This window comes from Passer domesticus, chromosome 27, assembly GCF_036417665.1.
Source record: "Passer domesticus isolate bPasDom1 chromosome 27, bPasDom1.hap1, whole genome shotgun sequence".
NCBI classification, from domain to species: Eukaryota; Metazoa; Chordata; class Aves; order Passeriformes; family Passeridae; genus Passer; species Passer domesticus.
Window position 1 is genome coordinate 5,195,452 of NC_087500.1, and position 12,745 is coordinate 5,208,196.

Here is a 12,745-nt window from a genome sequence, read left to right on the forward strand (position 1 = left end):
ATAATAATTATTTGTTGCTGTGGAATGCAACAGGTGTATTTTTTATTAGTCTGTGTGGGTTGTTTTCACTTGATGACCAATCACAGCCACCAGTACCGAGGCTGTGAGCAGTCACAGGATTTTGTTATGCAGTCTATTCTATTCTATTCTATTCTATTCTATTCTATTCTATTCTATTCTATTCTTATTCTTTGTAGCCTTCTGATCATTCTTTTCTCTCTATTCTTTTAGTATAGTTTTTATGTAGTATTTTAATATAGTATATCATAATTAATTATTATTGATAAGATATTATTATTTTATATTGACATTATATTGATATTATACTATTATTTTATATTATATTGATAATATATTATTATATATTATATTGATTATATCAATATATATTATATAATATATAATATATATTGGTAATTATCATTAATATAATATATAATTTATTATAATAAGATAATAAATCAGCCTTCTGAGATGGAGTCAAGCCTCGTGTCTCCACACATGGAGTGCTCACCTGAACAGAGCAGCACAGGCAGGAGCAGCATCCCCAGCTGCTCTGCCCAGCCCTGGCCCTCCCTTTGTGCTGGAGAGCCCTGGCACTGCCTGGCCAGTCCAGCAGGTGACCCCCAGCCCTGCCCACAGCAGCCCCCTGCCTCTGCTGAATCACAGCACCAGCAGAAATTAAATACTTAATTTTTCTTATTTTTTACCTCCATTTTTATGGGTGATTTCATTCCCCAGTGCAAGTTCTTCCTTGGTTCTCCAGTCCTGTCCAATGGCTTTGTAGCTGTCTAAGGCAGTAATTAAATTGCAGAGTCATCTTGCTAAGGCTTAAGAAAAGCTGGGTGAGAGATCTGCTTGCTGGCCCTGGAGTTTCTCTTGTGTGGTTCCATAGATGCAGTTAATTTGCTGCCAGCACACAAAACCACAAGTTTCCTCCTTGCTGCTGGTAACCTGAGCTCCACTGCTGGATCCACTGTCCCTGATGGTCACGGCAAGCATGTGATCACACTGATAGCTGATTATTAATCACTGCCAATGGCTGTAATTAAGCAGCTCTTAGGAAGGCAGCTAAAAGCACTGTCTGTCCGTCCAGCACAGAGCTGAGCCCTGTGCCTTGGGGCAGATAATGGTTGTTGGAGGCTTCATTTCCTTTTGCAGATCAATGCAGTTCAGAAAAAGGGCTGGGAGGTTTTCCTGCCTCCACCCAGAGCTGCTGCTTTGCTCTGTGCAGTGTGGGGCTCTCTGAGCCCTGCAGGAAGGGTTTGGGGTTAAAGCAGGGACTGTGTGTCCCCTCACAGCCACAGCTGAGCGAGACCCTCTCCTCTAAGAGCCCCAAATCCATCTCTGGGTACTCCTGCTGTCCCCCCATGTGTCACTTTTGGATGGTTTTTAAGATGCTGAGTGTCTTGTAGCTGTGTATCGCTGCTGGGTGAATCCCCAGGGATGGAAGGATCCCTTCCCACAGCAGCATCACACCTCACCAGCAAATCCACCTCTTAAACTGGGAGCCAGGAGTCAGCCTGCTGCTCTCAGGGACCTCCTGAGGCAAAGCTGTGCCAGGGCAGTGTCCTGGCTGCACTAGGGTGGGCATTTTGCTTGGCACATCCCAAATACCCGTGGAACTTGAATGCAGCTGGCAGGAGTTGCCTCTGTGTTTGTTGTGAGGGATGCAGTGCCTGGCACACGCTTTTGCTTGTGCAGGAATGGCCAGACCTTCCCTTTGCTCCTGTCGTGCCAGGTTTTGCCTAATGGGTGTTAGTTTTTACTCTCCTTTTCAGGTACCTTTGCTGAGAAGTGGCAGAGCAGCCTCAGGACACCACCATGATGGAGGATCACGCGCCTGGCCAGGAAAAACACTTCTCATCAGGTGAGCACGTCCAGGAGGTGGTGAAGGACCTGCCTGGGCCCGTGCTGAGCTAAGGAGGGAGAGGGAGAAGGGCATGGTGGTGCAGGGGGCCTGGAAGGACGCTGTGGGTCAGCTGGCTGCTGCCAGGGCACCACGGGGGGCCCTCAGGATGCTCCAACATGCACAGTCACAGCAAAATGCTGCTTGTGGGTCTCAGTGTCCACTGAGCAGAACAACCCCTGGTATCCAGGCTAGGGATGATCCCACTGCTGCAGCTTTGCAAGTGTGTTTGTGTTCACTCCTCAGTTTGCTAAGGAAACACAGCACTGTTTTAATTCGGGGTCACAGCTCGAGGATGCTGCTTGCTGCCTGCTTTCCTCACCTGCACAGGGACCTGGGGACAGCTGAACAGAGAGCTCTGGGAGTGGGGGCCATGCTAGAGTCTTCCTCACCATATTTCAGACCTGCATTTCTTCAGAAGCTTTTCCTTTCTCATTCCACCGTGCTCCACAGCTGAGCTTGGAAACCCGCACTGCCAGCAAACCTGGTGGGACTCACTCCTGGCTATGCTCCATCATCTTAATTTCCTTTTCTTGAGGTGCTTTGGACACCTCTTTGACCAGATAAATGGATGGCCTCTGTCCTGGAGAGAATCCACAGCCTCCATCCATGCTGGCTCTGCTGCGGTCCGGCAGCTCCTCTCAGCTTGTTTCACACATCACAGGTCCCAGGGATTTCCCTTCTTCTTTTCCAAATCACTTTTTCCAGCTCTCATTATTTGATTTGCCCGCACCCTTGCTGAGGGGGGAGACTTGTGCCTCTTGCCCTGCTCTTCCAGAAGACTTTTGCCACCTTTTCTTGGCACAGAACGTGGTCCTGCACCAGCCCTGTCACACACTTGGGCTGGTTTGCAGTCCTGGGAGTGGCTCAGAAGCTGCACATCTTTCCTCCTTACGTTGCTGAGATCTCCTTGCCTGCTTGTGCCATGCTTTGCTGTTTCTGCCTGTCCAGTTCACTGGGCTTTTCTTTTGCTGGTGGGTTTCTGTTCGTTCCTTTTGGTGGTCACCCCGGTGCTTTTGGTTGGCATTTTCACGCTTTGCTTGCTTTTAGCTCAGGCGGTTTTTACTCTCCAGCTGCAGCTTCTTGCAGCTGTGGATCTGGGCAATCAGAGTTGGTAAGCCCCCAGCTCATAGCCAAGGACTTGTTGTAAGTATTTGAATGTTTTCCAGGCTATCCCCTTCAGATTCCAGTCGATGATGGATCGGATGAGCCTGTTTCTGAAACATCTGACGCTAAGAGCACCCCAACTACGGAAGGTGGGAGCTCTTTGACTTTCTGCTTTGGAACCATGATGGATGGGGTCGTGGTAAACCTCATCCCCATGCCGTGTCCTGGTGGCTTTCCCTGGAAGCATCAGGCAGGACTGAAAAAAGCAGCGGGTAGAAAAGGGATTCTGCCAGTGCCAAGCACTGAAACAAACTCACAGCCGTGACATTTCTGGTGGGCTTCTCAGGAGGAGAAACCCCTTTGTTAGTCTCATCACCAGTGGTGTTTGCTGTGCTGCAGGAGGAGATCATGAGCTTTAAAGGTGCAGAGTGGGCTGCAGAGCAAGAAAGGTGAATTGTTCGTTGCAGCTCAGGAAGTTGTGGTTTGTTTCCTGCAGACTTTGCAGGGGCTCTGCAAGGTCCTGGCAGGGCAGCTGGGAGCAGTCCTGGGTTGAGTGACACAGCTTTGTGTCACTGTGCTCCCCAGGTCCTGAATGCCTTGTGGGTAGAAAGACTCTGATCCAGAGTGGTCCGGACACTTGTTCACTGTTGTAATTGCCTTCACTTTTTGCTGCTTTAATCCCAAGAGTCTGCCTTTGGAGACTTGAGGTAGAGCCTTCAGCTTGCAAGATTGTTCTGAAAGGCAGGAAGGCTGGGCAGAGATGCTGAGCAGTCCCAGCCCTGTCCTGCTGAGCATGGGCTGAGTGATTGGGAAAGTGCCTCAAGAAATCAGGACACAAAACCCATCTGGTGCAGGAGGGGATGTTACCCTGCTCCCCACCTGGAGTGGGACTGTCAGGACGAGCAGCCACCCCTGTGGCAGGTGGAGTGGGTGTCCCTGTGTCCCCAGAGCACAATGCAGCCACACTGGGGTGTTCTGTGCAGGTCCAGGGGAGCTGCTCTGTCCTGCTCCACACCAGCCGTGTCTCCGTGCAGGATTTCTGTGCACCAGGGGCTGCTTGTAGTGGTGGATTTTTGGACAAAAAGGCAAAGCTGTCAGAAGCGTAGGGAGCACGTTGTGGCACGCTGTGTGGCAGGGGCAGCTCGTGGTGTCCCTGTGCTCTGGCTCTGCCTTGTCATGCTTAGCTGTTCCCCCCACCAGCTCCACTGGCTCAAGGAGGGAGCTGGGTGCTCCTCTGAGCACAAAGTTCTTCAGGCACATCCTGGCCTCCAGAGGGCTTTGCCTCTCAGCAGCTGTGTGAAAGCTGTGTTGTTTTTCAGATGCCACAGCACCTTTAGTGGAGGAAGGAGACCACGAGGATCAGGGTGGTGTGGAACAGCACGGGGAGATCCCAGAAGGAACCACAGGTGAGGGAGACCAAGGTGCAGCTTCATCTCTTGCTGCAGACAGAGCAGAGAGCTGGACTGGTCGGTGCTGTGGGACAGCACCACAAAACCTCTCACAGGGACACTGCTCCCAGTGCTGCTCCCAGTGCTGCTTCCTTCTTCTCCAGAAAATTCCTCACTTGGAGCTCTCCTCTTCCTTCCCCATCCTGGGGGGAACTCGCAGCCTTTTCTTCTCTCTTTCTCTGCTCCACGTCTGACAATCCTTCTGTCTGGTGTCTCTGTGGTGGCTTTGGCTCCCACCTCCAGGCTCCTACCTGCAGGTCCAGGTTGTTCCCGTGCCAGCAGCCCCTGGGTGCCTGTCCTGCAGCACTTGGGCTCTTTGGAGTGGCAGGTGAAAACCAGGCCACTGCAGCAGTGCTTTTCAGGATAATGCAGAGGGAGTGAAGTGGCTAATTCAGCCTGAATGCCCTGTGGGCAGTCCCTGCACCTGGGCCTGGTTTTGCAGGGAAGGATGGGGCCTTCCAGAGGCAGAGCAGGGAGTGACTGTGGCAGTGCTGTGTGTGGGAGAGCAGGATCTGGGAGGGCAGGTCTGTGTGTGAAAAACGAGGACGTGTCCCCTGTGCCAGAGCCAGTGGCTTTGCCTGGAAGCAAAGGCAGGACCTGAGAAAAGCAGCGGGTAGAAGAGGGATTCTGCCAGTGCCAAGCACTGAAACAAACTCACAGCAGTGACATTTCTGTGCTGCATCCAGTCCCTGAGCTGCTGGTGGAGCCCTGGGCTGAAACAAGGGGGCTCTGGTGCAAGATCTGGCTGTCCCAGGGAGCCAGTGTATCCTGAACTGCTTGGAAAATAATGGGGAAACAGAAGAAGTCTTAGTTTGGCTGGAGAACTGTGGCATACCAATATAATTGTTTAAGCTAGTTTGAAAGTAGTCAAAGAATAAACTGAAAAAAATGCTGGTGGAGACAAACCATCATCACTGTGAAGAAAACCATCCTTCTCTGATGTACCAGTAGTCCTGAAGCTCAGGATTTCTCTAGATTTGTATCAGGCTTGGAATTACTGGTCTCACACAGCCTTGGCAGGGTTCACAGGCTGGTCACAGACACCAAGAAGAGCTCAGGTAAGAGACACTCATGGGAGTGCTCTGGCCGTGTAAAGGCCAGGTGGGGGTAGAGGAGGGTACACATCCACAAGTTTCCTTGCTCCTTAACAGCCTGTTTTCTGCCTGGAAGAGCTTGTGCTAACCTGCCATTTAGGATGTGGAAGCTGGTGGAACACTGCTCTGGCCTGCAGAGCGCTGCTGAACAGATCTCCCCAGACCCATCATCGCTGTGGGGAGATTTCCTCTCTGATGCTGCCCTGCTGTGACACAGCAGACATCCTGCTCATTCTGCTGGGCAGCCTCAGCAGGGAGGCACATTCATTCTCCAGGCACATGCTCAAACTTAACTCTTTATTTTGATCATGTTTTTTCCCCTTCTTTCTCCGGGAGCAGCTGAAGAGGCGGGCGTAGGAGCCACTCCCAACCTGGAGGACCACGCTGCAGGAGATGCCACTCAAGGTGGGTGAATTGTCTGTCACTGGGACCAGTCACTGCTGCCCACGTGTGCAGCTGGCTGATGGTGGCTTGGGAATTTAGTTCTGTGAGGAAACGCTCTGCCCTGCTCTGCAGTTGTGCAGCTCTCCCTGTTCCTGGAAGAGGAGGGCCATACACCTTTGGGATGTTCCAACATGCTCATTTCAGGGAGTTACAGCTCCTCATACACCAGATTTCCCTCTCAGATGGACAAAGTCACGGTGCTTGTTTGTCCAGCTGCAAAACCAGGGTGTTCTCCAGGCTGGAAAAGCTGATGGACAGAGCTGGGATGTGCTGGGGCCAGAGGAGCTGCTCAGACTGAGCAGAGGCAGTGCAGGCCCTGTGCTCACACATGAAACCAGCAAATTGTTTAGTTACTGTGACTTTCTAAAGTAAAACACGGCTCAAACCTACTCACTCACACCCTGACTTCAACATGAAGGGATTTTTCTCCTCATCCCAGTCTTGGGGAGTGTGAGTGAGGAGGGCAGACACAGTGGGCAGTGGGTGTTCTCCCAGCATTCATTATCTGTCTGCTTAGATGGGCTGAAAATTATCCAGGGACCATGTGGCTACCTGCAAAGTTTCTCTTGACTCTCCTCATTCAGACTTGATGGAAAATTTGTTTTCCCAAAGCCCCCCGTGCTGGGGTTGAGACTCCCTGTGGTGTTTCTGTCCTGCCTGCACTGTACACCACAGCACTAATTCAGTGTGCTGCTTAAAATCTTGGTCAAAAGCCATTTTACGAATGTGCAGTAAACATAACAACTCCCTCCAGCTGAGCAGTGTCTTTCCTCTCCACGGCTCCATTAGTGCATTTAGACATCCATGTCTTTTACAGAAGTAAATAGGTTTTGCCTTCTCAGCTCAGGGCAGAATTCAGGTTGTTGTTGCTTTCCACACACAGATGAGCACAATTCTGTGCACTCTGCTCCCTGCAATTAGAATAAAACCTGTACTTGCCTGGCCAGTGGATTTTGGACTGTCATCTCTTCTAAACATGAAATAGTGGCTCCTTTATAAAAAAGAAATCAGGATTGTCAGTGTAGGGGTTAAGTTCTCTCTTCTCTCTGCCCTGGTTTTAGTGTTTCTCACCAGGTTTTTACTAAGCCCTTTCTGCCTTGTCCTAGGATCTTTCAGCTGTCACATACAAGGTCTTTGTGTGGTTGTTTCACTTTACTGTGATTTCTCTTAAAATGGGGAGGACACTGATGAAAGGCCAAGTCGGTCTTGACTTCATCTTTTCTCATTTTAGTCTTGTTTGTTAATGTGCCAAAGCCACAGTTGTGATCTCAGGGCTCTGATTTGGGCTCTTTACCTGGTCAGTGCTCAGAGAGACCAAAGAGTCCTTGAAGCTGAACCAGCTCATAACACCAGAGGCACATTCTTTTTGGGCTGGTTGACTCCAGAGCAAGGTACCCAGGTGAATTCTCCATTGCTCAGGGCATCTTTCCTTCAGGGAAAGGGTTTTCCTGAAGGGTTTTCCAAGAGAAAAGCTCCAGCTCAGTTGGAAGACCTGCCTTCATGCAGCAGTTGTTGGGTGGAATTGTAAAGATCTGTGTCATGCACAGAGCAGTGACAGAACAGAATCCCCTCTTTCACACACACCCACCAAAAAAGAAAAGAGAAACAGACAAATCTTGTGTCTGTGGCCTCAGGTTCTGGGGTTCAAATGTCCCTCAGCCCAGGTGATGGCAGAGCAGCAGCCCGGGAGCTCTCAGGGGTGCACAGTCCCAACCTGCTACAGTTCTTCTCCCCAGTCCTTTCCCTGCTCTGCCATGGCATGGGAGTGCCCTTCCCCAGCTCCTGGGCACTGGGAATGATCCAAGGGCAGGGCAGAGGTGGTTTGAGCTCTGAAGCCAGTGCTGTGTGTGCCCGAGGGGAGGGAAGGCCAGCAGGGCTTCTGTGAGGTCAGGAAGGAGGACAGGGCTCCGGCCTTGGGGCAAGGAGAGGTGGGCACTGCCCAGCAAACTGATGGTGCAGTGGTGGTGGTAGGGAAAATGGGAATGTTCCTGGCTTCTGGAAATGTCTACAGCTAAACCAGCTCAAGGAGGGCAGGGTGAACCTGGCCACCTCCGAGCCAGGAGCTGTTCCTGATTCCCATGGGGATCAGAGTTCTCTAAAGGCAAAAGCCACTGCAGGAGCCAGCTGTCTGTTCAGTGGGGCGGGGTGGGACTGCTTTTATCTCTGGATTGCCAGTAGAAATGGTGAATCTCTCACTTTACGTGATGTTTGACATGCCTGTGCTAATTTCTTGCCCATGCTTCACACCCCACGACTTCAACTCCAGGCGAGCCGAGCTCTCCGAAGCTCCAGCCTGGCCCTCAGGAGGCAGGAAAAAGTTCCAGCCAGCCCCCAGAGCAGGGGCTGGGGCCTCAGCAGCCACCTCTGTCCCGTGAAAGCAAGGCTCCAGCAGCAGCTGCCACCAGGATCGAGGTCACCATCCCAATCCCCCTGGAGATGTACCAAGGCTCCGGAGGCAGCAGCGAGCCGTGGCACCAGGCAGGCACAGAAGGCAGCAGTGCAGAGCCACAGCTGGGCCTGGCAGCAGCAGGAGGCACGGCTGACCACAAAGATGGACCATCATCTCCCCTGTGTGCCACAGCCACGGTCAAAGAAGGTTCCAGGGATGAGGATGTTGATGAAACCCCTGGGCAGGGCTTGCCTTCCCTCGTGGATCAGCGTGCTGCTCTGGGGCCTGAGAAGGGCTCGTGTCCAGCAGCTGCCCAGGAGACTCGTGAAGAATATGATGGAGAAAACAAGTCCAAAGCTGTCCTCAGAGACACCCCAGAGGCACTGCTGGTGGAAGCTGAGTCACATAAAGCAGGAGAGGACCAAGAGGAGAAGCGAGAGCTGCTGGACGGAGAAGGAGGCCCAGACACCCCCCTGTCAGAGCCTTCTGCAAGTGTCTCCCAAAAACAGGCTGGGCCTGGGCAGGGAGAAGATTCTGAGCCCGTGCTAGGGACAGCCAAGCCCCCTGCCGAGGCAGAGGATGATGTGAAGGATGAAGGTGCTGCTGTGGGAGAGGCTGTGCTGGCCGCAGGGGCGCGCCGGCCCAGGAGGAAGCCGGGCGGGCCGGCGGCAGACAAGGCCACTCGTGTCCCCCTGCTCAAAGGTGTGTGCTCCAGCTGCTGCCTGATCCACACTGCAGCTTGCTGCCACCTCGGCTCCTCCTGCTGCTTGGAGAGGGCCTGGACCGTGCTGGGACTGACCCAGGGCTCTGCTGCTCCCTCCCTGCCCTTCCCTCTTTTCTCAATCCTGGCCTGGATTGACAGACCCCTGTGCTGCCGTCCTGCGTGCCTTGCATGGTGCTGGCGTGTCCCTAATCATGCTTTTTTTCACCTGTTTTTGTTTTGATTTCCTTGGATCTGCTGGGTGAGTGCCTGAACTCCCAGCTGGCACCTTCCCTGAGAAGATGAGGAGCTCTGGCATGGTGGAGTGGGGCTCACCTGGCGTGTGCAGCTTGTTCCAGCAGGACACTGGTGCCACTGGTTTGCATGCCTGCTCCAAATAACTCTTGGAATTGGCTTTCCTAAAGAGGAGGGAGGAGGAAAAAGGCAAGGATGGCTGGTCTAACCATGGAAAAGCCCCCACGCTGATCCTGTTTCTTGTGTTTTCCCCTCAAATATCTGCTACTGACTGCTGCTGGAGGCACAGCCTGCAGCCAGCAGGACCTTTCCCCACTGCCAGGCATGTCCACTGCTCTTCCAAAGCATCCTGCTGCCACCCCAGCTCTGATGGGGTGTCCCTGGGTGAGCCAGCACAGTGCTGGCTCTGCGGGCTCAGCAGGAGCTGCCTGTCTGGAGGCATCTCAACAGTGTGTGGGGCTGGCAGGACAGCCCTGGGTAAAGCTTTGAGCTCACCACTGAGTGCTCCAGCATCCCTTAGACCTTTCCTTTGTGTTTTCCACCTCTCAGGAGTGTCCCAGGGGCCCAGCTGTGGTGCTGTGAGCTGTGCTAAGGAGCCAGGGCAGCAGGACACGTGTGGTACCTCAGCCCTGGCTCTCCAGGGCAGGTCCTGGGGGAAGCTCTGCCTTTTCCCCCAGCTCCACACTCCAAGGGCTGCCCTGGCTGCTCCCATGGGCCTGGGAATGCTGCTGGGCTTGTGCCTTTGCTGCGGGGCTCACACAGAAATTGTTGATGGAGCTTTTTCCGCCGGGGCCAAAGCTCATAACATATTTCTGGTTGTTCCCTGTGGGGAGCTTCACTCGTGTGCTGCAGGGCACTGGCATGGCTTGCACTGGAGCCTGGAACCACAGCAGGGTGGGGAGGCACTGCCCAGGGCCAGCCAGCTTCTGATTCTATAGAAAATGAATTTTTTCATGGTATTTCCCTTCAAAGACAGAGATGCTTGGTGGCTGCTTGGCTCCAGCCTTGCTCCATGTGCAGTTCAGCTGAATTTGGGAGGGGTCAGGGCTGGGTTAACAGCACTGTCCATGTCACCAGGAAAGGGCTGATCCCCCAGGACAAGTTTCCCAGCACTGGGGGAATATCAGCAGCTTCTCCTCCCAATTAGTTGAAGATGGGGGGGAAAGGGCTTTGTTATGAGTGCCTTGGAGTACAAACTTTATCTCCTCCCCATTTCTAATCTCCTAATTAGAGTGAGCCAGGTGGAAGGGGCACTGTGCTGGGAGGCAGAGAGCAGCCTGTCAGGAGAGAAGGGAATTAACAGCAGCCAGGGATAAAAGTGCTCTGCAACACCAACTGAAGAAGCCCCTCAAAGAGATCACAGTGCTGCTGGGCTGGGGCTGCCTTCAGCCTGGGTCTCTATTTTTATCATTGTCAGAACAAGTGGGTGTTTCAGAGACTCCTGTGCAGGGCTGGAGGGAACTTTCTGTGCTGAGCTGGATGGATCCTGCAGGAGCTGGGTGGAAATCTGGGCGAAGTGCTCCCTCACAAACCTCCCTGGTGTGTCTGCTCCCAGTGCTGACTAGCACAGGATCATCTGCTGGCACAGAAGGAATGTGTTTGTGGAGTGGTGGAAGATTTCTGCAAGAAGTGCTGACTCTGTCACATTTCTGAGAGCAGTACTGAGCTGAAGGCAGAGCAGGGGCAGGGAACACCCCAGCAGTGTGTTGTCATCTCTGGGCTGTATGACCAGGCCCCAGAGGTGTAACTGTGTGTTTCCATCTGCCAGGTCGTGTTGACAAGGAAGGGACTGAAGCTGATGAAAAGAAACCCAAGGTAAGCTAAAAACCAACACCAGGGGTGACACCTGTCCCTGTTCCTGGCTCCTCTCCTGCCCTGCTGTTGTACCTCTTCCCATTATGTTCCATTTTTCCATTTGTTTTCAAGAGTGTTTTTATTTTTTTTTCCCTCCCCTGGGTTTGGATGGTGCAATCCATGGGTTCTTTGAGGGTGAGGAAATGGTCCAAATCTAAATCAAGCACGTGGCTCATGGGGTTGGGTGGGAGGTTAGAGAAAGCATTTTATCAGCCCAGGACTAAAAAGCAACAGCTGACCTTGGGGCAGACTCAAAACTGCACTGGGGAAAGAGCAAAACGTGTAATTAAAACATTAAATTAAATAATCTAGGCCTTGCAGATCGTAGAATATCCTGAGTTGGAAGGGATCCACAAGAATCATCAAATCCAGCTCCTGGCTTGCACAGGACACCCCCCAAAAAAGATGCTGGGTTGTGTTCTGGGTGAGGAACAGAGTTTAATAGTGGGTAAATCCCAGCAGCTAAACAATATCTGTCACTCTGGCAGTTTGGAGGAGGTTTAGCTCAGCTGGCCATTCTCCTGGTTAGTGCCTGAGTGGGTTAATGGACAAGCTGAGGGGAAATACAGTGGGTGAAGAGTTAAAAATAAGGAATAGAATTATTTTCTAACACTGAAATTGGTTATTTCTCTACGCACAGCCCTGGCAGTCCCTACCCCACACCCTGTATTGCACCTTCCAATCCTATTTATTGTCGCTGATCCCATTTGGTTTCCCTCCCACGCTGATTTCCTTTTGTTTTTGTTCCCATCTTATTTCATTTCCATGTCCCAGAAACCCTCACCTTGCCCTGCCAAGCCCCCTGGCTCCGTGCCCCCCCTGGGGCACGCAGCCCCCTGCAGCCCTGCCAGTGCCTCCAAAGGAGCCTGTCCTGCCACCCCCCGCCCTGCCAGCTCAGGAGTGCAGGAAAATAAAGCCAAGGTAAGGGGCTGGGCTGGGAGAGAGGCCAGGGCAGAGCTGGAGGCGTTCCTGGCAGCCCTGGCCCTGGAGAGGGGAGTGGGCTCCCTGCCCTGGTGAAGGCAGGCTCGGTTCTGGGGGCACAAAGGGCTCCTTGCTGCAGGTGTGCCCCCGTGCCCCCAGCCAGGCCCCTCGTGCCCGTGCCCCTTTGGCAGCTCTGTGTGTGTCTCAGGGGGGGTTTGAGCCGTGCCAGGGCTGCAGGTGCTGCAGCACACCCTGCAGGGTGAGCAGAGCCTCAGAGCTTTCACCCTTGGTGGCACTCAGGCACAAACACACCCACGGTGAGGGGAGGCACAGGGGGTGCAGGGCACACGGAAGCACAAAATCCTGGCATGGTTTGGGTTGGAAATGAGCTTAAAGCTCATCCAGTGCCACCCCTGCCATGGCAGGGTCACCTCTCACTGTCCCAGGCTGCTCCAAGCCCATCCAGCCTGGCCTTGGGCACTGCCAGGGATCCTTCTCTGTGCCACTCACAGATGTCATATTTTTACACATATACATTACATGACATACACAAACACAGAATTTATCTTCTGTACAAAATTTTGGCAGAACAGGGGAAGCCAAAGGATGAGATTTAGAGAGCTG

At 52.8% G+C, this 12,745-nt stretch overlaps 1 protein-coding gene across 13 annotated transcripts in view; it reads left to right on the forward strand.

The window, feature by feature from the left end:
• Nucleotides 1-12,745, forward strand: part of MAPT (microtubule associated protein tau) — a 44,104-nt gene that overhangs the window by 16,865 nt on the left and 14,494 nt on the right. For 7 of the 13 annotated variants that reach the window (XM_064399839.1, XM_064399832.1, XM_064399835.1 and 4 more), the window contains exons 2-7: nucleotides 1,782-1,870; nucleotides 3,079-3,165; nucleotides 4,336-4,422; nucleotides 5,898-5,963; nucleotides 8,269-9,093; nucleotides 11,115-11,161. In XM_064399839.1, coding sequence (XP_064255909.1) covers nucleotides 1,825-1,870; nucleotides 3,079-3,165; nucleotides 4,336-4,422; nucleotides 5,898-5,963; nucleotides 8,269-9,093; nucleotides 11,115-11,161 — 1,158 coding nt within the window. In that variant the 5' untranslated portion in view covers nucleotides 1,782-1,824. Of the gene's footprint in view, nucleotides 1-1,781; nucleotides 1,871-3,078; nucleotides 3,166-4,335; nucleotides 4,423-5,897; nucleotides 5,964-8,268; nucleotides 9,094-11,114; nucleotides 11,162-11,974; nucleotides 12,122-12,745 lie in introns of all 13 variants that reach the window. The other 6 variants (XM_064399841.1, XM_064399842.1, XM_064399843.1 and 3 more) reach the window with 4 other exon arrangements.